General features: G+C 35.8%; 1 protein-coding gene across 1 annotated transcript in view; it reads right to left on the reverse strand.

Annotated features, from left to right (window-relative positions):
• LOC149215040 (beta-galactosidase 8-like) overlaps positions 1-24,812 on the reverse strand; it is a 65,771-nt gene that overhangs the window by 2,634 nt on the left and 38,325 nt on the right. Inside the window, exons 11-15 of the mRNA XM_089392498.1 lie at positions 17,660-17,841; positions 10,666-10,775; positions 8,583-8,692; positions 8,212-8,319; positions 3,621-3,731 (exon numbers count right to left, since the gene is read on the reverse strand). Of these exons, the coding sequence (XP_089248624.1) occupies positions 3,621-3,731; positions 8,212-8,319; positions 8,583-8,692; positions 10,666-10,775; positions 17,660-17,841 (621 nt within the window). The remainder of the gene's footprint in view (positions 1-3,620; positions 3,732-8,211; positions 8,320-8,582; positions 8,693-10,665; positions 10,776-17,659; positions 17,842-24,812) is intronic.

Consider the following 24,812-nt stretch of genomic DNA (forward strand, 5'->3'; position numbering starts at 1 on the left):
GTTATGCGTCTCTTGTGATTATCCAAGAAAAGACCAGTTACCACAACAAAAACCAGAGCTGCTAAGTTTTATTCCTAAATTTTTATTAGGCTTGCATTATGTATTATTATATTTGTAGTTTTATTTTAGTGTTGTATTATTGTAAATAAATCATAAATGATTTAGTGAAATTTGATAATTCACCTAAATATGTATATTTTAACCGTAGGTGATTTGGTTAAACTGGTCTCTATACCAATTTTGTCCTTACAATACCATATAGAGTTCACATATATGTACATTAAGGCAATCCTTTCTACTTTGCATCTGTGGGTTTTATTCTGTTCGTGTCTATATCATCTAATTTGTGTTATGTTTCCAATTTTTATATTCCCCACCTTATTTAGTATCTAATAATATATGTGTCATGTGTTATATTCCTCACCTTCCCTCTCTTATTAACATTTTCCATTTTTCTGTTTAACATTTTTTAAAATTTTAGTTGGGTGACTTTCTTGTTCATTAACTTTCCAAGTGAAACGTGGAGAAGATTGAGAAGACATCTTAAAAAATTTCTGGTTCAAGTTTAAGAGCTTGGTCCACTATATTTTTAGAGATATGATCCAAGGAAGTTGGGGTTTTTGAATGCTCTTAAATTCTGTCTCAAACAGAGCAATTTGGTATTTTCGCTATAATTTTTTTTCCTTTTGTGAGGCTTCAGATCATGAAACTTGGACTACATTGAGGCAAAATCATAGTGAACATCTATCTAGTCCAAGTTACAAATCTTGGTTTGCTATATTTTCAGAGATATGCTCCAAGGAAGTTGGGGTTTCTGTATCATCCAGAATTCAATCTCAAACAGGTCATTTTGGCATTTGTGCGATAATTTTTTTCTTCTAAGGCTTCATAAAGTGAAACTTGGAACATATTAAAGAGAAATCTCGAAACATAGCTGGTTCCATTTTCAGAATTTGATTCACTGTACTTTGGGAGTTATACCCTATGGAAGTTAGGATTTGTGAACAGTGATGAAATAAATTTTAAACAAATCAGCTTGGTATTTTTGCATGAATATTGTTACACATTTGGTTATCCATATCTTTCATTTTAAGGTGGATGTTTGTAAAAGTTGCCATGTATTGTCTGCCTCTATTGAACAAAGGTGGATATTCATCGAAATTGTCATTTATTATCTACCATATTAGAACTGAAGTGGCTATTTGTGGAAATTGTCATGTACTAGTTGATTGTACTATTTGATTAATATAAGATATAACTAGGCATGCAATTTGAAAATAGATCATATAACCATAGGAAAATGCCCTAGGAGAAAATCTAAGACTGGCGAGAATTATAATAAATGGTTATATGTAAGCACAACAAACATAAATAGGATTCTAGGTGTCATTATGATTGGAAATGTAAATCTGCATATGAATACATATTATCCAAATCACATTAATAGAAATCCAGTTACAAGAGAGGAGGTTAGTGCCTATGCATTTCCCTACATAGTTTTACAGGTATATGCCATAGGCTTTGAGTGTAAGATTGTTTCTAGTACCTCTGCATTATGTTGAGAATGGATAGAATAATATGCGACTTGGGAGCCATCTGGTCTATGCTATGTTTTATAGTGGTCTCGCTACGATCACATTAGGTCACTTTCTTGTTAGTTTTCCAGGTATATGCCATAGGTTTTGAGTCGTAAGGTTGTGTTTGGTACTTCTACACTATGTTGAGAATGAATAGAATCATATGCGACTTGGGAACCAACTGGCCTATGCTATGTTTTTTATGGTCTTGCTACGATCACATAGAAATAGGTCACTTTCTTATTAGCACATTCCCTTCTGCTTTAATTATATTTAAAATAAGATTTCCCCTCTCCACTTGTCATTGCAAGGGAATGTATGCGGCACCTGCCACTATCTACCTCTATTTACATATATATTACTATAGATAATTGGAAGCATGCCTCTATTTATATAAATATTACCGTAGGTAATAGGAGGCATGCTGATTATTATTATTATCTTGTATTAAGAAGTTAACTCACAAACTAATGTTATTTTGTTGTGATTTATTCTGTATTCGAAACCTATTTTTGTAAGTATCTTTCTAAACTGTATGTTCCGTATCTTTCCAAATTTTATATGAAATGTTGTTACACATTGGGTTATCCATATTTTTCATCTTAAGATGATATTCCTGAAAATTGCCATGTATTATGATTTATCTACCTTAATAGAACTAGAGCGGATATCTCTAGAAGTTACCATGCATTATTTGCTTAATAAAATAATTTGTGCATATACATACATTTTAAAATTAGATTATATAGCCATAGAAAAATGCCCAAAAAAACATCTAAAACTGAATAGCATTATAAAAGATGATTTTATATATAAATAACAAACATTAATAAGACTTTAGGTGTCCTTATGATTGGGACTAAAAATCTGCATATATTATCCAAATCATCTTAATAGAAATCCAGTTAAAGGAGTAATATAGTGCTTATGCATTTACCCCCTACATGGTTTGCTAAGCACATGCCATAGGTTTTGGGTCCTAATGCTGTGTCCGCTTGGGCCACGTTATTTTGAGAACGGATGGAGTCATATGGGACTTAGAAGCCATTGGGTATACACTATGTTTTACGTTCTATAGTGGTGTTGCAATGCTCACATAGAAATATGCCTCGTACCTGAAGTTTAGTACGGGAGGTTTGGATGCAAAGAATTGGAGGATCTTATATTTTACACGACCTTGGATTTTTGTAGAATGCATCTACATGTTAATATTGTATATGTCAAACCAGTTTGTTTGATTGGTTGAATAAAAGGAAGATTGAAACAATGGTATCAGATCAAATTGTAGTACTCCATGGTAAGACTTTTTGCTGCCAAGAAATTAGATCCATAATAGTAGATAACATTGGATCTTATAGTTTACACACCCTTAGATTTTAGTAGAATGCATCTACATGCTAATAATATATGTTAAAATAACTTGTTTGATTGAACGTATGAAAGGAAGATTGAAACATTAGTATCATATCTAAATTGTGGTTTTTCTATGCTCAGGGGAGGCAGAACTGTAAAACACACTTTACAAAAGAATTACAAGCCAGTAATGAGTCAGAAACTGAATAGGACAAATGAGTTAAGGAACATAAGACTGAAGAGATTCTTACTTTCAATCACCAAAGAAGGCAAACAAAGGCAACATCCTTGAATAAAATATCTGAAAAAACCTCTAGAATTCAATTTAAAAGTTTACTATTCAAAAATATGATGGTAAAAGTTCATAACATTGTAGAATCACTCAACCTGAAGAAACTTTACCAAGTGGTAAAGTGTCATTGTATCAGATAATCACTATCTAGATCTCAAAATTGATAAAAATATAGGAGCAGTCTATCTGAAGAAATTTTACCAAGTGATAAATTATCAGTGCATCACTTGGTCCTAATTTATAGACAAGGATAGCATTTTTCTTAAATTTAAATTTATCTAAGAATATGATTTGCGTTTGTCATGAGTTTGCTCTTCACTGCACTCTTTTTTGCATGCATTCTAAGTTTGGTGCGGCTAACTTTTGGAAGCGGAGTAAAGCTTTTAGAAACAGTTTACCTTATACCATGTCATTGGCTGATTCTGGAGAGAATTCAACACAGGTACCCAGTTGACAGTATTGGATCCAATTTCACTGTATATTTGCTTTTTCTCTCCACTAAAGCCAACCTGCATAATATAACAAAGGTCAAACATGTAACAAAATACTCTCCTAGCTGTTAGTTAAAAGAAAACATGCCTGCACATTCAACTAAAGAGCCAAAAGTAAAAACACGTGCCTGGGAAGCTAGATATTGATTGATGCAGACCCATGCATTCTCTTTGAGGCTTTGACATATTACATTACATGAGAAACGTGCACTTGAGCTTTATGCTCAAGAAATGCGTTGTTTTTTAATCTTGTATGGTGTTTGATTTTGGATGGGTTTGAGCATCAACCAGATTGATTTAAAAGTTAAGTTGTTAGCTAAATCAAAATCCCATGTTCCTTTGTCCACCTTTGGTCGTCACTTGTCTGAATGATGATGCTTCTGAAATGTTTTTAGGCAAAATCATGCATATTCTTCACTTTTTTGTATCTTTATCCGACTATAGTTCAGCTGAGAAGGAAGCCATCAAATTTGGGAACATGTTTGAATCCAAAGAGTTCTAATATGCCAACCGGGTCTTGGTTCACTGGTGAGCGAGATAGAGTGATGCCATTAACCAGGCTCCATTCTAGCCATGGTCTTCCCCACCCAAATGGCATTTTAAAAAGGAATGAGAGTGTATTCATGTCCCCAGTGAATTTGGCATAATAGATACCTGTCAGAACTGGCGTCTAAACTGAAGGTCCAAGGAAGTCCATGTTATCTGGTACAGCCCCTCTAGGCATGTTTCCGAAAGCACTTCCAAAAGAAAAATCTGACATCGTTGTATACAAGTAACTCTTGTTGCTTTCCATTTTCCCTATGAACAAATATATGTAACAAAAGAAATCCCAGCTTTGTTTTTAGAATTCCTGTTAGTGATGTATAATCTGCTATTTAATCTTCGTACTTGTGCTTGTCTATATATACCTACCTGTGGCCTAGCAGCAATATCTTCCTTGAAGAAGTGTGTGTGCTTGACCTAGCCTTTGTTTTTATTTTTATTTTTTTGGCAAAGTCGAACTTCCTTGGAGAAGCATAGGCAATTCTACTAAATTTTTTCCTTTCCCATCCATTGTTTTCTTTCCAATTTTTCTCTCCAGATGAAACAAATAATTTTATGCCAGGAACTTAATTGTCAAGATGAGTCAATAAAGCTACACGCAATAAAAACTATTGTAGTTGAGTGTAGGGAAACAACCAAACCCATTTCGGAAGAGGTAGTTGTGGAGAATTTAGTCATAAAAGGGGAAGACATCAACAGGATGATGGATATTGGAAGCTGAAGTCATAATCACAATCAATGATCGTAAATAGTAACATGCTGTGATTGATGCGGGATCAAGGAGTCAATGTCTTACCATATAGAGAATGGTAAGAGTGGTAAGAGTGGGAAGACTCAATATGACCTCCTAGGTTTTGGCCAAGGATATGGAAGAGTAGAATAGTAGAACGGATGGGAACATTAATGTAGACAAAGATTGTGCGTGGATTTCGTGAGAAACTATGCATACCCAAGGGCTCTATCTTATTCAACTTTGTATGGCGACCATGGCTGAGGTAGAATTAAGTTATTTATCGCTAAGGAAGAGGCACACTGGCCATATGAAAAGAGGGCGGAGTCTTATTTATTAATCTGAAGAAAATGATAATCAAAGAATAAGTAGCTTTGTCAAATACAAATACTAAAAACCATGATAAAACAGAGGATTTCAATTAGAGACTTTTGAGGAAAATGTTGAGCCAATAGATGCGTTAGTAATGCTTTAAGAGTGTTACTAAGATGGAGTAAATTCAAACAATGGCCTTCTAAATTGGTGAATGGAGGATTATGTGATGTTTGCACCAACATGTTTCCAAGCATTTGTGGAAGATAATGCAATTAAGGATGAAACCAAGAAAGAAGGTGTACACAAAAACTGTGAGAGTGGGGATCAAAAGGATGACAAAGGACAACTTATAACGATAACGCAGGCAGATGTAGCAAAAGGAGTGCTGCAAGAGTGCCCTGCATAAGTGGAGGAGGGACAGGTCACTGGACATATTTCTCAATCTGAACAGCATTTTTACCATCTCCAACAAAAAATGGAGACAAGTTTCTCCAACTAGGGAAGAAATGATGAGAACTAGAATACATTTTCTCCATATTTAAATGAATTTATTTACCAAGTAATTTCTAGTGTTCTTCATGTGAGAAAAAATTCTATTCTGGGATAGCTTTATAAAACGTCAAAACTATTCTTTTACCATCAATCTCCAGTGTTTATCATGAACCTGTGCTATGAAAGAGTTCTATTGAGTGATGTAAAGAAACATTCAGGGATAACTGTCCCTCTCTCTTTCCCTCTTGTAGTGTTTGATCAAGTGATAGAGGATAAGGAACTCATCGATGAAGAAATCAAGAGATGCTAAAGAAATTGAAGACAAATTCATGAGAATTTATACTGTCACTGATCAAAGATGGAAACATCACCAAATATGGTAGTCTACTACTGCTTGGGTGAGGATACTCAAGCACAGATTCATTATTAAGAAGTCCTTGTTACTAATTTTTAATTAGTTGAATGAACAGTTCTGTTCCCCTTTCGGTTGAACGTTAATAAAGAGGCAAACTTATCAAAACAACCGAAGGAAACAACATTATATACTATGTTTCGTGGCTCATCCTTGTTGATTAAATGTATGAATGCATACATAAGGTTGTGAGTTGGAATAATATCTTCAATAAAAAATTCGGTGTTCTAGGGAATAATGTTGTGAATGGTTCGTATTTCTTTCCTATTTATTTAAGACTTGTTCACGCATATTTTTTCAGAATCAATAGTCTCTTTTTTCCTGTACCACGATCATTACGAAGTGGATTCACTTTCGACAAAATGAAGAGGGCTCTATAGGTTATTTTTCTTAGTAACATATGAGTATCATGGAGAAACCGTCATTATACATACACTAAAAGTAAGTTGAGGTGTATGATTCTTGAACGTCCCTTCTAAGATAGCGTTAATTTTTTCATTGATTTCATAAAACTAATTTCTAACATTATTTGCTATATGGATACAAAGAAACCTCCTATTAAGACATTGACTTCGTATGAGGAGTAAATCCATCACAAGAGAGATCATTTCATATTTACATTTAAAGATACACATATACAATGGAAGGTGGACTTTAAATATGTTTTAGGCCCTTAACCCAAAAAGTATGAAATTAAACAAGGAAAAGACCTTATTCCCATGTTATACAGGAGATGAAGGGATTTATTATTTTAGTGAAGAAGACTCACGATCCTAGAAAGGAGGAATGTATTGTCTAGAGTCAATATTTTCAACTTTTAACCTGGTGATGTTATTTTGGCAAATAAACTTTGTAGGATAGTTGAGTGTAGGGGATCAAATAGACACATCATCAAAAGCATATTCCAAAGCTACAAACATCTACTACATGGTTTATCTCACAAGTAGCTAGCCCTTTTTCCTTCGAGAGGAATTGAAGTTTTTAAAGTCTTTTATTTTGCAAAAGGGCAACCATTTTGCAAAGAGCAACCAAATAGGATGAAAGGAGGTCAAAACCCCGATTTACATTGGTAATACACACTTTATCTTCTTTCTTACGAATTTCTTGAGTATAGAGAAGGTCCTTTAAAGAAATATGACCTATTGTGATGATGTTTTATGTGTGAATCAGTGAAATATGACAAATTCTAATGATGTTTTATGTGTGGATGAGGAAGTTGAACTGGATGGCGTTGTTGAAATGTTTATTGTTATAGTCCTTGTAAATAAGCTCCAACTTTAGAGTGATTTGTATTTAGAAAGCATTGATAATAAGTATGGTCTTTTTTTAGTCTTTCAATTTAATAATGTATTTTGTTAATACTTTTTAAATTTTAGAAAAGTTTATATTATGTAACTAATTTTTAAATTTTTAGAAAATTGTATATTACATTAATAAAAAGTTAAACTATAAAAATATTTTGACATGACAAATCGATATATTACTTTATTAATATTATTTTTATTTTAAAATTAAGATTCTAATGAAATTTGATTAATTAATATGTTAAAATTCCAAAATTTGATGAATAATCATTAACATGCTTTTAACGTTTTTATGTTTCGAACTTTCAAATTTGAACTTTTCTAGGTTATATTAACATGGGCATACATGTAAATCAATGATATGGGATCCAAACTTGATACACATATCAACTCTCATTCACCCTGGATACTTTGGTTATATTTAATCCATGTATTTACACAAAAGCTACTGCAAACCTCACAATAGCCTTCCCAATGTAATCAAACAGAAGTAGACAACATTGCAGGGCGTCGTGTTCTAAAATACATATAGTGGTTATTGGTATGATTGCCATGTAATTTTTCTCAAAAACTCAAAGTATAAGAAACAAAATCATAGAGATCTTATACGAACAATTGTATGAGACAATTTCTTATGACCGGTTTCTTTCTCTTCTTCTCTATAAACAAACAGAGAAACAAGGAAGGCAGTAAGAGAGAGACCTGATATGTCCATAATTCGTTCGACAAGTCTCGAGTTCCATCTTTGAAGCCTTCGATTGCAACCTTGGTGATTCCCGCACCCCTTTTCTCAAAAAGTGCTCCAGAATTCTTTGTCAAAAGCAAAAGTTTAATTTTAATGGTCAGCAGACACTCTCATGTAATAATTCAGAGGTAGAAAATATCAGTAACATATATGAAGAACATTTATGAAGATATGGAGCTATAATCAACCACATTGCCGTCATACTCAAAGCATAATAAAAGTATAATATTAATTACTATAATCAGTATTTAGCATCGAAAAAGAGAAACTATAATAACCATAGAAACACAAGTACAATTATATCATTGATTTAAGTTTGAAAGATTACCGGCAATCCCATTGTCGTGCTTAATAGAGCTATATTGTTTCTCCCGGACTGTAAGGAGATATATTGTCGATGCTTGAACATAGGATTTCTGCTATTTCCGTTTCCATTTCCTAAGAACATTACAGAATAACATCTTTGTCATATTACTACTTTACATCTTATTGAAATAATAAACACAAGGATGCTCCGCATACAAGGTCAAACTTTTCAAATCTTAAATATTTTATAATTCAAGCCTAAACTTTTCCCGTGTTATTTTTTTTTTCTTTTAATTTAATTTGGAAGAAAACAAAACACTTAACATAATTAGTACACATTTGATTAACTTAATTACTTAAAAAAAATTAAAATTCTTACAGAAACATACAGATCCTTTAAATGTTCAAATGTAATGCATACACTGATAACAGAAGCACAATAAGTATCACATAATAAAGAATGGATAGTCAAAGTTTAAGGATCGACTTACGAATCTAGAAACACGACATGAGAACCCACTCGATACACGGTTAGCATATATGTAATCTACTCAATAACTAGGATATGTGATTATTAAGTTTGTATTTGGATTCAATAAATTTGCATAATTAAAGAAGTAATTATGATCATCGTGAACCTCACATAAGATCGTATTTCTACGGTCAGTACCATTTAGGATCATCAATTCTCCATAGTCGAAAGGTTAGTGCCTATACATTGTATCATAATTTAATGGCCATACTGTACATTTTTCCCTAAATTGATGGAAATATAATGATCATTTTGAGTCGTTCCCCAACCACTTTACCAAAATAGTAAGAAAGTATCATAAAATTTGACGACACTCTATCATGTTAATTACAATTCGGTAAATGTAATTCCTATTAAAATAATTTTGAGGTTTAAAATGGACCTCCCACTCTACATACTTTTGAGAAACCCATAGTTAGATAAACTAGAAATACATAACTCTCCCTCTACATTTTTTGGTTTCCTTTATTGCAAATGTCATTTGATTCATTAATTGTATCCACTGTCATGTAAGAGAGAATCATTGAAAAATATTCTAGCTATCCTTCAATCTATCTTATGACCTCCGCATTGTCTGGTACTTTAGTATTCATTTCCAAAGGTTTGTGGGATTCTATTGTCTTTCTTGGGAGAATGGAAAATGCAGAAGATTTATCTAGCTAAAAAAATTTAGCAAGCACAATTGCAGCATAGATTATCAATAAGGTAATTCTTCTAAGGTAGCACAGCCATATAGTTGATCCAACTACCAAATTACTGCATAATTCCATCTTATGCTATTTCCATGTCAAGCATCCTAATACTTCTGAAAGATTAGCAGCCCAGGATCATGGAATGCAATAAATCAAGGAAGGTTGAAAGTAAAGTTCAAGAAGACGATTTCAACTTTATCTATCCATGGAGATTTACAGTTGAACTATATGCTACAAAAACAAAAGTATGCAGGAAGCAAATTTGAGAATCAAATTTCTAGGATGGGACTAGCTACATACTAGACTTAGGAAATTTAGGTTTGATAAAATTAAGACAACAAATCTCTGACATAATCTGAAAATTGAAGTTTCTATATGTAGGAAAAATGTTATCCAGTTATCCTGAATTTGGTGTAAAAGGAATTAACTCTACCTTGTTTCTGTAGTATTATATTATGTCAATATTGTGATTATCAATAAAAATATAATGTGAAATTCTTTTATTATTTCTGAGCATTCGAGCTGCAACCATCCCGAGAAACAATGCCTAAATAGAGCGTAGAATCCATTTCACAATCTCAAATTCAATATCTGGTTTTGAATCTCAACAACAAAACCAGCACCTGAGAGCACTTTAAATTGTAAAAAACTAATTTAGTCTACAGGTAAAGATCGTAAGACATATTTAGGATATTGGGATAGCTACTTTTGATCTCCCGTAATTGTAGCTCTGAGTTTCTAATATCAAAATAACTTGACTAGCGGATACTTGAGAAAGGAGAAGTCTATATTGCTTACGATCTTTTGCTTAGGAAGGACAGCATGATATGCTATATTTACAACTTTAATGCAATAGTTCGTTATCAAGGTTTGAGAGTTACCCACAAATACACCGTTGATGAATATGCAAATAGCATGACCTCGCGATTCAATGTGAAGCACTGGTCGAACATTACTTCTCAAAAATGGTTCATCGTTGCCCACATCAATACTGCAAGCCAAAAAGTTCAAATGCCACAGTCAATTCAATAAATGTTTCGCACTCCGATCCGAAACAACAAAGGTGCATCTTACATGCACTAAATTTTACTTCTAGTAAGAAAGGTACAATTTAACAAGAAGAATTTAGATAAAAGGTAATTGAAATATTAGAAAAATATTGACATAGTTTACATATGTATGGTCAAGTGCTGATACCATGAGCACTAAGAGTTAACTCCTTCATTGTTATAGTTTTTCATATCGATATATTTATCAACCGCTACTAGCTAGTCAATTAAATGCACATGTATTTCACAGCAAGCTATTACTCCATAAATTACCAGAGATGATTAGTGATGCAAAATACTAGAAAAGACCAATAGCATATGATACTTTATAAATATATATTCTTAAAAAAAAGGTCTTTGAACAAAAAATTGTATCATATGCTAAATCATGTATACCCTAAGGTAAATCCAAATGGAAACAATGCTTGTTCTTGTCAAAGTGACATGAATCAAATAACATTTAGCGGACTGCAATGCCTTAGGATTTGATTCTCTAAACCTGCAAATCAACACACATGAACAACAGTTGGGCTGCTGAACATGAAGACATTGGAGCAAGGGCTACGGAGGGGACAACATTGTCTCAAATCATAGGAAGCCAATCAAAGTCCAATGGAAGCCATAACCAAAAGCGAAGTCTCTTGTTTCACGACAATTCAAATAGCAAGATAGAAGACTTGTAGAACAACTTTGGACAAAGCATCCCAGAAGTTTTCTTGGAAGGATAGTGCCTTTTTGGCTGCACCGAAGTCTCTAGTCTACCCTCCTTAATGACCATTCATGCAAAACCAGTACAAACCAGTACCCAGCAAGTTTCATCACAACTTCACATGCTTCATCCTAACCCTATGTATTCCAGTAGATATGTTCTTTCATTCAAAGCACGCCACAATGAGAAGAACCCTCTGTTTCATATGCCTCTCACTATTGCCTTAGAAGATCCCTATTTGCCTTTTCTCAATGCTGCACTACATTCCCAAAGAAAGTGAACTGAACCCCAATCATCCAACTACTTTGGGAGATCTCAAATGCATCCCTGACGAGTTATGACATATAGGGAAGAAATCGATGGTCTTGGGGCCAAATTATCGATCTAGGACACTCATCTTTCACAAACAAAGTGAACAATTGAGGTCTGGGTTATCGAAGAATATTCATGCACAACTAGTCATATTAAGACAAAGGGGGTTAACATAATCCAAAGGACAACAAAATACGATCATATAATTTGTAAGAGCATCCCAAAAGAAACTCATCGATGTTTGTGGCATCCTCAATCCTCATCCTGCTAGAGATCAACTCATTGAAGCCTCTACCCCCTTGGAAGGAAACAATTGAATCAAGAACCTCAAGACCAAGTCCCCAACACCAAAGATATGCTATCCACACACCTAACCAGTCCTTATAAAAGCAATAGAGATAGGATATTTGTTTTGTAATGGGTTCCATCTAGCAAACTATTTATTTCTACATGTATTTTACTTCAAAGTTATGTATTTGTTCTTGTTAATGGGGTTAGATGAGGAAAAGTTCAGCCAAATTTAGCAGGTGCACTAAATTTGGCAGAGGGACCCACAAGTGGGGCCAAGGCGCAAATGTCATTTTTTCTATTATTCCTTGACTTAGGAAAATTTGAATTTTCCCAAAATGTAAAAAAAAAGAGCAATCTCAACAATCCAAGGAGATTTAATCTCAGCCCTTCATCGCAGTAGTGGGCCTAGGTCAACTTCTAAGAGAGAAAAAGGGCGCAGACTTGGTCATTATGCGCTAGAGAGCTTGGTGTTCTGGTCAGCAAAGGGGAAGAGAGTTTTGTTCAACGACTAGGGCTTTAGATCAATGAGATAGAGGGAGAAAGAGGCCGATTTAGCCTCAGATCACTTCCATCCAATGCAAACTTCTTCCAGGGGCCAAATTCAATGCACATAAGGGGTTGTACAGGTCGTATGAATTTGTACAGGGTGTAGAAGAGAGGCTGAGTTGGTGAGAAGTGCGCAGATCATTGGCGCAGAGGGTTCGCTGGGTGAAGGGAAGTTTTCCCTCACATTTGTAATCCTTTTTCTGAAGATTTGCAAAACAAAATAATAAAAACACCAAGATTGCAGGTTTCCCCAATTGGGGTTCTGGGTAAATTTCTCGTGTATGGTTTTCTGGCGTGTTTGTCTTCATTTCTTCCTTATTTCTACTATAAAATAGTATACTCGGTATATTTGTGGGTTAAAGTTTGAGTTCAGTTTTATGCTCTTTACTTAATAAAATCCATAGATTAGATTGTTAAGTTTTAAGAAATCTAACATGGTATCAAAGCCATGTCTTTGATTAGAGCAGCACCCGTGCTTCGACCTCAAGAACATGTTTAAGGCACAATACAATTGAAGCATTATGCTCAGATTTCTAGCAATGCGACCTAGTTTTGAGTCTTGACCCACAAAGCGCATATTTTCTAGCCAGGCCAGCACACTAGAGTTTCTGAAGAGTTCAAATAGTAGAATGTCTTACCAGGGTTTGATACCAGAGCACAATTTGGAGGGAGCAACAAATTTCTGCTCATGGAAGGAGAGGATTACTATGGTGCTAGAGGAGCGCAGGGTGTGAAGGAGTATGTGGAGAATCCACCAGTCACACCAACTGACCCCTTGCAGTGGGCTCACCATAACAAGAATGATGCCAGAGCGAGAAGGATCATTCTTGAGGGAGTCAAATACCATATTGTGCCACATCTTTCCAACAAGAAGAGGTACCAAAGAAATGTGGACAACCATTTTGAACTCCTACCAGAGCTCAACTGAGACCAAAAAACTCATGCTCAAGGACAAACTAAGAAACATCTGGATGGGAAAATCTGAGCCCATAGTCTCTTATCTCACTAGGTTCACCCAAGTGAAAGACGAGTTGCCTAGTGTAGCGGAGACAATACTTGAAGCAAATATGGTGATTCTTGCACTATTAGGGCTTCACAAATTGTGGGACACATTGAGTGATAGAGAGAAGCTTCTAGACTGCGAGCAATTGTGAGGTGACTATGTTCAGGAGGAGATTCAGAGGCATGCTATATCTATAGCTCATGTTAAGCATGAGGACAAGGAGAACTTTTCACTAGCTAGCAAAGGGGGTAAGGCCAAAGGCAAGAAAGAGAAGAAATATCAAGATAAAATGCTTCCAGTGTCATCAGTTTGGGCACTACGCTGCCAAGTGCCCTTAGAGGAAGAAAGGGTCCAAGAATGACCAAGTAGCAACATCGGCAGAGGTGGACGAGTTCAGTTCCAAGTTTGAGGAGTTCTTGCTCATAGCTTGCATGGCAAGTGTTATCTGCTATGTTGTACCTAGAAGAATCTGAAGACCCCATGGGCCAATGTACAAGGCACTAACCAATTTTTTTGAAAGTAAAAAGTCAACAAGGCACCTATGCCTAGTTTCTCTCTCCTCCCTCTACCTTCTCGCTCTCTAATTTTGTACCCCTATAGGAGAATTATATTAAATGTCGTTGGCCTAATGAATTTCGTAATAGGCTTAGGCGACTTGGGACCTAGTTATCAAGTGAGTCCGCTCTAGAGTATTTTTTTTCACTTAGCTCATTATTCTCGCTTTTCAGCAATGAATAACTTGTTGGGTTTTTCACTCGTACACTCACAAAGCTAGAGCGTGGTTTGAAAACTAGGTCTTGTGTTCGCCCTAATGCCTAGAGTCAATGTAAATTACCATGTTAGGTCCTATCTAAAGTGTCGTGGAATTTGACTAGGTTTTTATAAGATTTTTTAAATTATTAAAAATTCCCGCAAGACGGGATTTTTAATTAATTTCTATGTAAAATTGTAAATAAATGATCCTAGAAGATGTTGGGGGTGTATAAGTACTCAAAATTCATGCTCTCCATCCCAACATTCTCATAAGGTACACTTTGGGGATCAAAAGATCAATAACACCCAATGAAAACTCACTTTTCCTAGGTTAGTGACAAAAAGGTGACAAAAAATAAAAAATAAAAATTGATAATGGGAGACATGTTAATTATGTTTTCCAAGTCAAGGGAACAAAGAAAATGACTTGGAAATTAAAGTGAAGTCAAGGATCAGTCCTTTGCTAAGTTGGAGGCCACATTGGATGGTCGAGTTCATCACCAAGTAGGGCCCGAGTTAATGTGCCAGTTAAGAGGTTCACTGGCCCAATCAACAAATCAAGTTCCTTTTTGTGATATATGCATATTTGGAGGATCAATTATCTGTGGATGGCTTTAGTTTTTAGCGAAGTTTGTTTCCACCTTTAGCTCCACTTGTCTAAATGAATTTATAGCGCCAACAAAGAGCCAACTCCTACACTTGTGAATGCCAGCGGACTAAGCTCTTATGAGTTTGATAGTTGTTTGAAACTTTAATGATAAGAATAACATAATAATACAAGAAGAAGCTAAGAAGTAAGAAAAAGTAAAAAGATCACAAACAATTATCAAGCTAAAGAGAAATCATTCTATTCATTGCCCTATAGGTTTCTAACTTTCTCAACATGGAAGAGGGCAACAATGAACTGAGCATGAAGGAGGCCGAGTTAGAAGGTCGCCGGAACACAAGGGCCATAGGGCCTGATTTCTAACAGAGTTGACCAAGGTTGACTAGTATGAGTTTGAACACTTTTGACTGGTAATTAACGTGGATTATTGGCAAATTTCTAGACAAATTGTTGATTTGTAGACCTTGCTAGAGAATAATTTCTCCTCAAGAAAAGTTGTTAGGTTTTCTCCCAAGGTTGGGTTTCCTAGGGTTAAAATATTGTCTCTATCATGCATGGTTGGTTTTCTATTTTTGTTACATTTATTGTTTTCATTGCTTTAGAGTTGATATTTTCAGTGTATAATTACTCAATGATACCAATGGCCTGAGATAAATTGATTGAAGATCATTAAGTAGTAATTATCATATCAGAAAATTATTTTCTACTACTCACTTTGTAGAAAATTCAACAGACATCACCGTTGGAGATTGTTTAGTTCATATGTGTGGGTTAAAAGATGCTTGTTTTTATGTCTTATCATTGAGTTAGCTATCTTTGGGGATCAGCATGTGCTCTATTCAACTTGTAATCTTGTTTTATATTATTTTTAGGGATTTTAGTCTACTTTTTGGACTAATTGACATGGTTGCCCTCATATAGGTAGAGGGAAATCGATTTAGCCTTGGGTCATTGTCACACACTCTTGGAGAGTAGTGCACACTAGCTTGTCTCTTTTCTCTTGGTTGCTATGGAGCATTAAATGAGTAAATTGTCTTGGGGAGGATATTGTGATTGGATGGTTCTTTCTCTTGAATGATGAATAGTGATTCTATGATGATTTGTGCTAATTTATTATAAGTATCTTCTTCCATCTTATACTTGGTTTACAATTAGGGTTTAAATGAAATTTCCACCAAAGAATTGTTGAATTTTTTGTTGCTCTAACAACTTCTTGACAAGATTGTTATAAAGTTTCTATTGAGGAACCTAATTGTAGCTTTCTCCCATATATCTCCAAGAAAATTGAAAGAAGCTAGGGTTTGAGGACTTGAGAAACCTACGTGTAGCTTTCTCTCTCTCCTTTAAATCGCTTCCATCAGTTATCTTCCATAGACTTTAGCGTTAGACTCCATTTGGCCTTGATTGAGAAAAGAATTAGTCCATTATCTTGTGTCATTTCTATAAAATAACAAAATAAAACCCTAAGTTTTCCTTACATTTTCTAGGGTAACTTAGGGATAGGTTACAGCAAAATCTACATTTTTAAGTATTATTTACCTGGACCTTGTAGTCCTAGGGTTATACTTTGTATGCATCTGATAGGAAAAGTAAAAATATTATTTTACATGCATTTTTTAGCCATTAACTAGTGCTGCCATCTAGGTTTTTTATTGTTGCTTTGTGTCATTGACCACTGAAAATTGTTGTAATGTATTTCCTATTTTACCTCTGAATAGCCCTTATTTTCACTTGTATTATAAATTTTGAGCTATTTTGTTTTTGCTGTTATAAATATTTGCATGCTGTGATTGCGTTGATTGAAATTTGAAACCCTACTTTATAGCAACAAATTGTATATTATCGATGACTTGTGTTTGGGAACATATTTGAGACTCTCCAAGACTTACTAAGCCCTCAATATTTAGCCATAGGGTCATTTGAAATTACATCTTATCTCACCTATCTCCATAATTATTGAACATTTATCCTTGGGTGAATTAGATAGTAGAACCCTTAGGGGGTATTTGGCCTAAAACCACTTATGTTATCTAATCTCTGAGATCTACTAGGGAAGCCTCCCTTTTGGGGATTACATCCAACTAAAGAATAACAGGAGAGTAGTTGCTAAAGTGACAGTCGTGACTAATCTCATTGTTGCTCTTGATCTAGATTGGTTAGTGAAACTTTACACTAAGGTGTGAGATTTTGCAGTAACAATGACATTAACAAAAAGTAAAATAAGTCCATATATGAGTAGCCAAGAGCAACGTACAAAAACCCTTCAGTGACATCTATTCATTATCATAGTTACAAAGTATTAACAAAACATATCAAAGATTGAATAATGGTAGTAAACTTACACCTTTTCATCCTACACGTATAAAATGTATAAACTATGTACCATATAAATCATAGTTACATAACTACAAAATTAACATGATATAAACACTAAACACGTTAATTTTCCAAAAGCCTTGAAATTCCACCCACGTTGTGCTATAGAAGGCTTTATCTTCTTGACAAGATACATGTAATAACTTTAATAGGATGAAAGGAATAAACTATAATTTTAGAGTCTTTCAAACAAATGACAGATACTTGATCACAAGAACAATTGTCATACCTGACCGTATACCATAGGTAATCTGATAAGTCCTTAGTTGTATTGATATGTTCCAAAAGGTCCGCTGCCTGAAAATAATCATTTCCCGAAACTCCAATCTGCTCCTTGAACGATTCCCACCTTTCACCCTCATAAAGTTCCCCAGTTGGTAGCATTTCCATAATGTTCGATTGAGAAGTTACCTGTTATGAACAGGTCAATGGTTAGCATAGAATGCCATCCAATAGACAATACAGTAAAATTGATAGAATATTTTACCTTCCGCAGAGGTGAAAAGCTGCAAGAATGTAGTGGCATTGTGCAATTTAAAAGATATGTGCAAAAATGACCTCGTATTGTTAGTATGAATGCTATTTGTTTCGCAACTTGTATAGCATATAGAGGATTATACAAAATAGAAAAACCCATTATGACCCTATAACCAAGTCTACTCTTTTGATTGTTACCGAATATAAATTTGTTTTCAACCAGCAGGATCGAATTGAAACTACTTGTGCATGTGAACTTGATTCCCCTTTTTACATGTATTTTCAACAAAGAAATAGTACAATATGCAAATTTAATTTCTAACTTATATATCTATGAAGTTATGTAAATTACTTAAATTTATTAAACTAGTTAAATATAAGTGATTGGAGACTTTTATAGTTATTTATATTGTTGTTGGAGATTTCTGGAATAGAACTGTGTAATATTTGATCCGTACAACGTTTCGGATGGTAACTTCATCCATCAGCCGGAACCAGAGAGCCTTGTGGGTAAATGAGTGTTGAGAGCCTATTTATAGGAGAAAAGGAATCAGGTATCTGTTGGATTAACAGTCAAAAAATATAATTAATAAGTTAAATTAGAAATTATTTAACCAAATTCACTTTTGACAATTAAATAAAAAGAATTACTTAAAAAATTTATGATTAAAAATTGATAATTAACCATTTTAAATTTGAAAAGAAAATAATTTTTATTAATTGAAAAAAATATTAGAGAAAATTAGGAATTAATTAAAATAAAAATTATGAAAAAATTGAAAATAAGAATACAAATAAGAAGATGAAAATACAAAGTTTTACTATTGTTTTGCAAATGGTTGCCGGGTCACCAATACCATCTAGCATCTGGTGGACGATGCGGGTTCACATGCAAAGACTTTTCATCAATTAGCTACTCACAGTACTTCCCATTTTAGTCAACTATTCAAAGCTTCACAAGATGCAAATCTTACTGAGATCATCAAGGTGGCAGGTCTTTTCTCTAAATTTGTGAATCAAGAAGCAACAAAGGACCTTCTACTGCCTGTTACTATGGGGGAACTGGGAGGCACCCTTAAATGGTTCAAGAAGGATAAAAGCCCTGGACCGGATGGTTGGTCGATTGAATTTACCTTTGTTTTCTTTGTTATCTTGGGGAATGACCTCCTTCAGGTCTTGGAAGAATGTCGAATGGGGAGGCGTATGTATGATGCATTTAACTCTACTTTTATTGCTCTGATCCCCAAATCTGATGATCCACAAACATTTAATGATTTCAGGCCTATTTCACTCTACAATTGCATCTATAAGATTATTTCCAAGGTGATTGCTAATCGTCTAAAGCCCATATTATCTGAGTTCATATCCCCAAAGCAATTTGCATTTCTTGAACACAGGCAAATCCATGAAGCAGTCGGCACTGCATAGGAGGTCCTTCATTCCATCAAAATTAAGAGACTTAAAGGTATGATTCTCAAGATTGATCTGGCTAAGGCTTTTGATCGTACCAGCTGGCTCTACCTAAGGATGCTATTGACTCACCTGGGGTTTCCTTTACCTTTCATTCAATGGATTATGTGTTGTATTACTAATTTATCTTACAATGTCCTTATTAATGGCTTTGCACCATCTTTATTTCATGCCGAGAGAGCTCTTAGACAAGGTTGTCATCTCTCACCTCTCCTGTTCTTATTGGTCATGGAAGGACTGAGTAGTCACATTACTGCAGAAAAATGACAGAGCAGACTGATGGGCATCAAGACCACAAATAATTGCATCCTTAACACCTTCTATTCGTTGATGATATTCTCATTTTTCTAAATGGATCGATTGGGGACACATCTGCTTTCTCCTTTGTTTTTCAATTATTCTGCTTTGCCACTGGCATGGACTGCAATCACCACAAATCCACATTATCTGCTACAGGATGCACTCCTTATGAAATTCTCTTTGCTCGATAGTGCTTCCCCTTTACCTTTCTTCCCCTTGAAGAAGGTCTCAAATATTTGGGATTTCGGCTAAAGCCTGCAAAATACAAGATCACAGATTGGGTTTGGCTGGTGGCTAAAATCGAAAGGCAACTGAATATTTGGCACCATCGATGGCTATCCAGGGCAAGCAGACTTGTCCTCATCAAATCAATTATGGAAGCTACTCTGGTGTACTGGATGTCACTTGCTTGGATACCGAAAGGTATCCTTAGTAGAATACAACATCTGTGTTGTAGATTCATTTGGAAGGGGAAACATGAATGGCACATATTTTCTTGGGCTAGATGGGATAATCTAGCTCTCCCCAAAAAATGGAGTGGTTGGGTATGGAAAATCTAGATATATTTGCAAGTACCCTAGCAGCCAAATTGGGCTAGAATGTCCTCACCTCCAGGAATCTTTGGGCAGAGGTTGTCACCCAGAAGTATATCTCCCCTCTCCATCCCCTCAACTGGATTCGACTTCCCTCCTAGGACAGATCAAGTATTTCAACAGTTTGGAGGGCAGTCCTAAATTCACTTGTACATATCAGGGATGGATTGACTTGGAAGATTGGAAATGGCAATCTGGTTCACATTGGATTGGACCCATGGACTGGTTGTGGGAACGCACATCAACTTCCCCAAGATCATATTCACTATCTCTCAATTGCAGGTTTCACTAGACTGGCCCATATTCCTGATCAGGGGAACACTAATATCTTCAGACATGCCTAGAAATCTTCTGGCATTTTGGGCATCCCTCCCATCTGGAATGTACTCTGGCAATCATATACAAATTCACTTATGGAATCCCATGTCCAAATTACCGATGGGGATGATGAAATTATATGGGCTCACTCAATAGAAAATACTACCCAAAGTTTGGATATCTCCACATCTTTTCGAATCACAAACCACCTGTCACTAGTTGGCGGTGGACTATACTCTGGAAATTGAAGAGGCCACCCAAAGCCAAATTATTCATGTGGTGCATTCTCTGGAATAAGGTTCCCACTAGGGACAATCTACAAAAGCGATACTATCAAGGACCATCCTGGTGTGTTCTCTGCAAATAGGAACTGGAATTTGTAGACCATATTTTTCTTACCTGCCCTGTTACTATTTCTATCTAGCTTGAAGTAACTGCTCTTCTTCAAGTTCAAACTAGATGGTACAAGATGGACATCTTGGAGGCCTGGCAACTGTGGTGGACGCCTACACAATCACACAGGGTTCGAAACCTACCTATTTTGATCTGCTGGTGTATTTGGCTACAAAGGAACAAAATCATTTTCACTGACACCACCCTCGATGGTCACATGCTACTGCACATCTTATCTCTATATATCATTGCATTCCGCTGGATGACCGTGTTCCCACAGTGCACACCATCATTGCTGAGACTATTGACTGTAATACTCCATGGGCATACTTTGATGGCTCGACGCAGCATCATGGATGTGGCGGGGGCATCCTCCTACATATCACTAAAAACCACTACTATAAGATCCAGATGTGTTTGGGGGACAGGACAAACAACTTTGTTGAACTCATTACTCTCTATCATTTATTATTTTTTGCACTTGAGAAAGCATGTCATCGTTTACAGATTTTTGGTGACTCATAGATTATCATAAATTGGCTTAATCATCAATCTACATGTCACACTCACACTCCGACATATTTTGGATGATACATTGATGCTGATGACTCATTTTGATGTGTCTGGGGGACAGGACAAGCAACTTTGTTGAACTCATTACTCTCTGTCATTTATTATTTTTTGCACTTGAGAAAGGATGCCATGGTTTACAGATTTTTGGTGACTCATAGATTATCATAAATTGGTTTAATCATCAATCTACATGTCACACTCACACTCCGACATATTTTGGATGATACATTGATGTTGAGGACTCATTTTGACTATATCTCTTGTCATCATATATATAGGGAGCGCAACCAAATTTCTGATCAGCGATCCAAAGAAGCCTCACACCAGCAACGGGGGATCTGGTTGATTAGGGAACAGTCTAATTAGGAATTCTATAGCTACTACCATCGGCCATATGAGGATGTGCAGCAGAATGGGGCCAACCGGCCCTGATTTTATGTCATATATGGAGCTTTTTTGATGTATTTAATTTTTGTTATTGTACATTTCATGTCTATATATTTATACCCCGGATGCGGGTGTCACCGGGCATGGCGTGCCACATGCTCAGCATGTGCCGCCACGTGAAGAGCGAAGGGAGTTAATGTCCAGGGCCGCCGAAACGTTAAGAAGGGGGAGGCGCGGCAGAGATCTTTATGGCGACGCTGGGAACGATGGAGAGCCCGCAGCGGGAATTCAATGCCTGCAAATCCCAAGAGAATGAATGCAAGGTTAAATGGGAAAGAATGTTGCTGCTCAGGGCTCAGAGAGCCAAGCCAGCAACACAGAGTTCTGAGGGCAGAAGGAACGCATCTGAGGCAGGAGGTGAAGGCGTTCACCTGGGCGACGTTTGCTTCTTGCTGGCTCATCCTGTGCGTGGTACCTGGGCAATTGAACTCGGCTTTGTTTGGAGTTGGGGACGGCACTCAGGCAGCAGAAAGAGTTGGGATTTCAAACCCACAAGTTCGTTCTTGGAGCAATTTGAAGGAATCGTGGAAATCATGGCGCGACTGCGGGAGAGACAGCCGAGCAGGAGGGGACCTGGACGCGGGACATCTTCTCGCACCCCTGCAGCAGATGAACACCATCACTGCTGCTGCTGCTACTGCTACAGGAGGGCGGGAGCCTTACCAGTTCCGGCCAATCAGTTCTTGGAGGTGGGCAGCTCCAGTGAAGGTGAGCCCGTGCTTCCAGCTTTCGGCTCAGTTGTTTTCACATTGGGCAGCTCGCAGGGAAACACAGGCATCAATGCGCATATATCAGTCCTCTTTACGAAGGTTCCGGAGGAGAACGACAAGGGAAAGCAACCGGTTTCGGCTGAGATGCCTCCTGAAGGCAATAGCGAGGATAGTCCAGTGCTGCAGCCTCCAATTGAAAAGGGCAATCCAGAGAAGGAGCCGCAGCAAGCCCCTCCTCAGCCTCCAGAGCAGATTCCGCCGGCCACTGAGAAGGATCCCTGGGAAATGTGGGCTGGTGTTCCTGAAGGCCAAGGATGGTGCTATATCATTGAGGAAGAGCCTGAAGACTAATCCTCAGAGGCACTCTCTGGTTTACTTCTCTCGCTATGTTTGTATGCTTTTAGTTCTTTTTCATACTCTATGTCCATCTGTTATGTGTCATGGCAAGGTCCACTATGAGTCTTTTTGCTGGACGCCCCTGCGCGGGCTGCTAAACTACTGTCTAAGTTCAAGTCTGTGTCAGATGTTTTGGTTTATCATGGAGGTGATGCCCCTGCGTGGGCAAATTCTGTGTCAAGCAAGGTCTTCCAAGGTGCCACAGTTGGCCCTGGACAAACTGTTTTTCTGCATGTAATGTTACCTGTATATAATATAATCGATTAGCTAGTTTTACTGAGAAAAAAAAAATGTCTATATATTTATAGAACATATCATATGTAATTATTTAAATAGTCTCCCATGCTTGGGATAGATTCATTTTTGGATAGAACATCACAGTCAGTGGCTTTGACCACTTTTACAAAATATGCTACTAGTATCTACAGCATGTAATTTTCAATTACGATTTTAAATTACGATTTTTCTTCGGGAAAAAAAAATACAAATAAGAATTAATTAATAAAAAGATATAGCTTAAAATTAAAATTAATAATTAAATAATAATAATAAGAATGAGTTAAAATTGACCAAATTTCAAATGAAATAAAAGATTTAAAATGAATCGAAATAAGAATTAATAAAATTAAAAAATAAAAAATAAAAAATTTAATAGTTAAAAATAGAAAATATAAATATTAATAATAAAATAATAAGATTTAAAAATTAAAGAATAAATTAATTAAAATAAGAATTAAAGTACTAATTCAACCTAAAAAGAATTAATAGAAAATAAGAATTAATTAAATAATAAGAATAATTTTTTTTTAACAGGCCTTAATGAGAATTGTTTGAGATTGGGTATTGAACTGGTATCAACTCAACCGGTTTACTGGACGGTTCAGTGATAAAGCAGCCAATTCGCACATTGAATTGGCTGGTTTACTAAACTGCTGCCTGATCTGATTTGAAGGCCAAGTCAGTATCCTCCAAGATCAACTGGGTCAACTCAACCAAGTCCGAGCTCGAGTCAACCGGTTTTTAAAACTCCGGTAATTTTATTTACATCATTATTGATATAGACTTATATATATTTTAATCTGTACGGATTGTATGGGCTTTTTGTCCTGTTATGATGGGTTAACAATCATTTATCCAATACAACATACATCATACAACACAATTTATAAAAAAGCCCAACATCTGTGGAAAAATCTGACCAGAACTTTAGGTCAATAGTAAATACCATGGTTCAGGGCACATCATAAAATCCCTGGCAGAATTTGAGCTCTATTTCATAGGTGAGAGTACATTGTTAAAAAAATTGAATGCATATTAAGGTCTATTTCATGGTTGGAAGCACGCCATAAAAGGCGATCATACAGCATAATCATTGTTGTTATATTTATCAAGTCAAGCCTTACAAAAACAAAACAAAGTTTTGCACGATTTCTTCACACCAAATGCTTAAATAAGTCTGCAATAAATTTGGAAAAATGACTATAACGATAAGAAATTTTAGGTTCAGAGAGCCCCAAGGAAGTAGACTGACAAGTTAAATAAGTCCATTTTTAAGTGCAATTCATATCATAGAATGGTATTCTCTGTACAGTCTATAATAATAGCTTCTACAAATGCAATACAGAAGAATAGAAGAAAAGCAAGCTTCCATAAGTATTCTTAATCAGTTGCCAAATAGGATTGGCAATGGATTAAACCAGCTGTC

The sequence above is a fragment of the Pinus tabuliformis genome, chromosome 1_1 (assembly GCF_031772625.1).
Source record: "Pinus tabuliformis cultivar Carrire ecotype Pingquan chromosome 1_1, CPIR1, whole genome shotgun sequence".
Classification (NCBI taxonomy): domain Eukaryota; kingdom Viridiplantae; phylum Streptophyta; class Pinopsida; order Pinales; family Pinaceae; genus Pinus; species Pinus tabuliformis.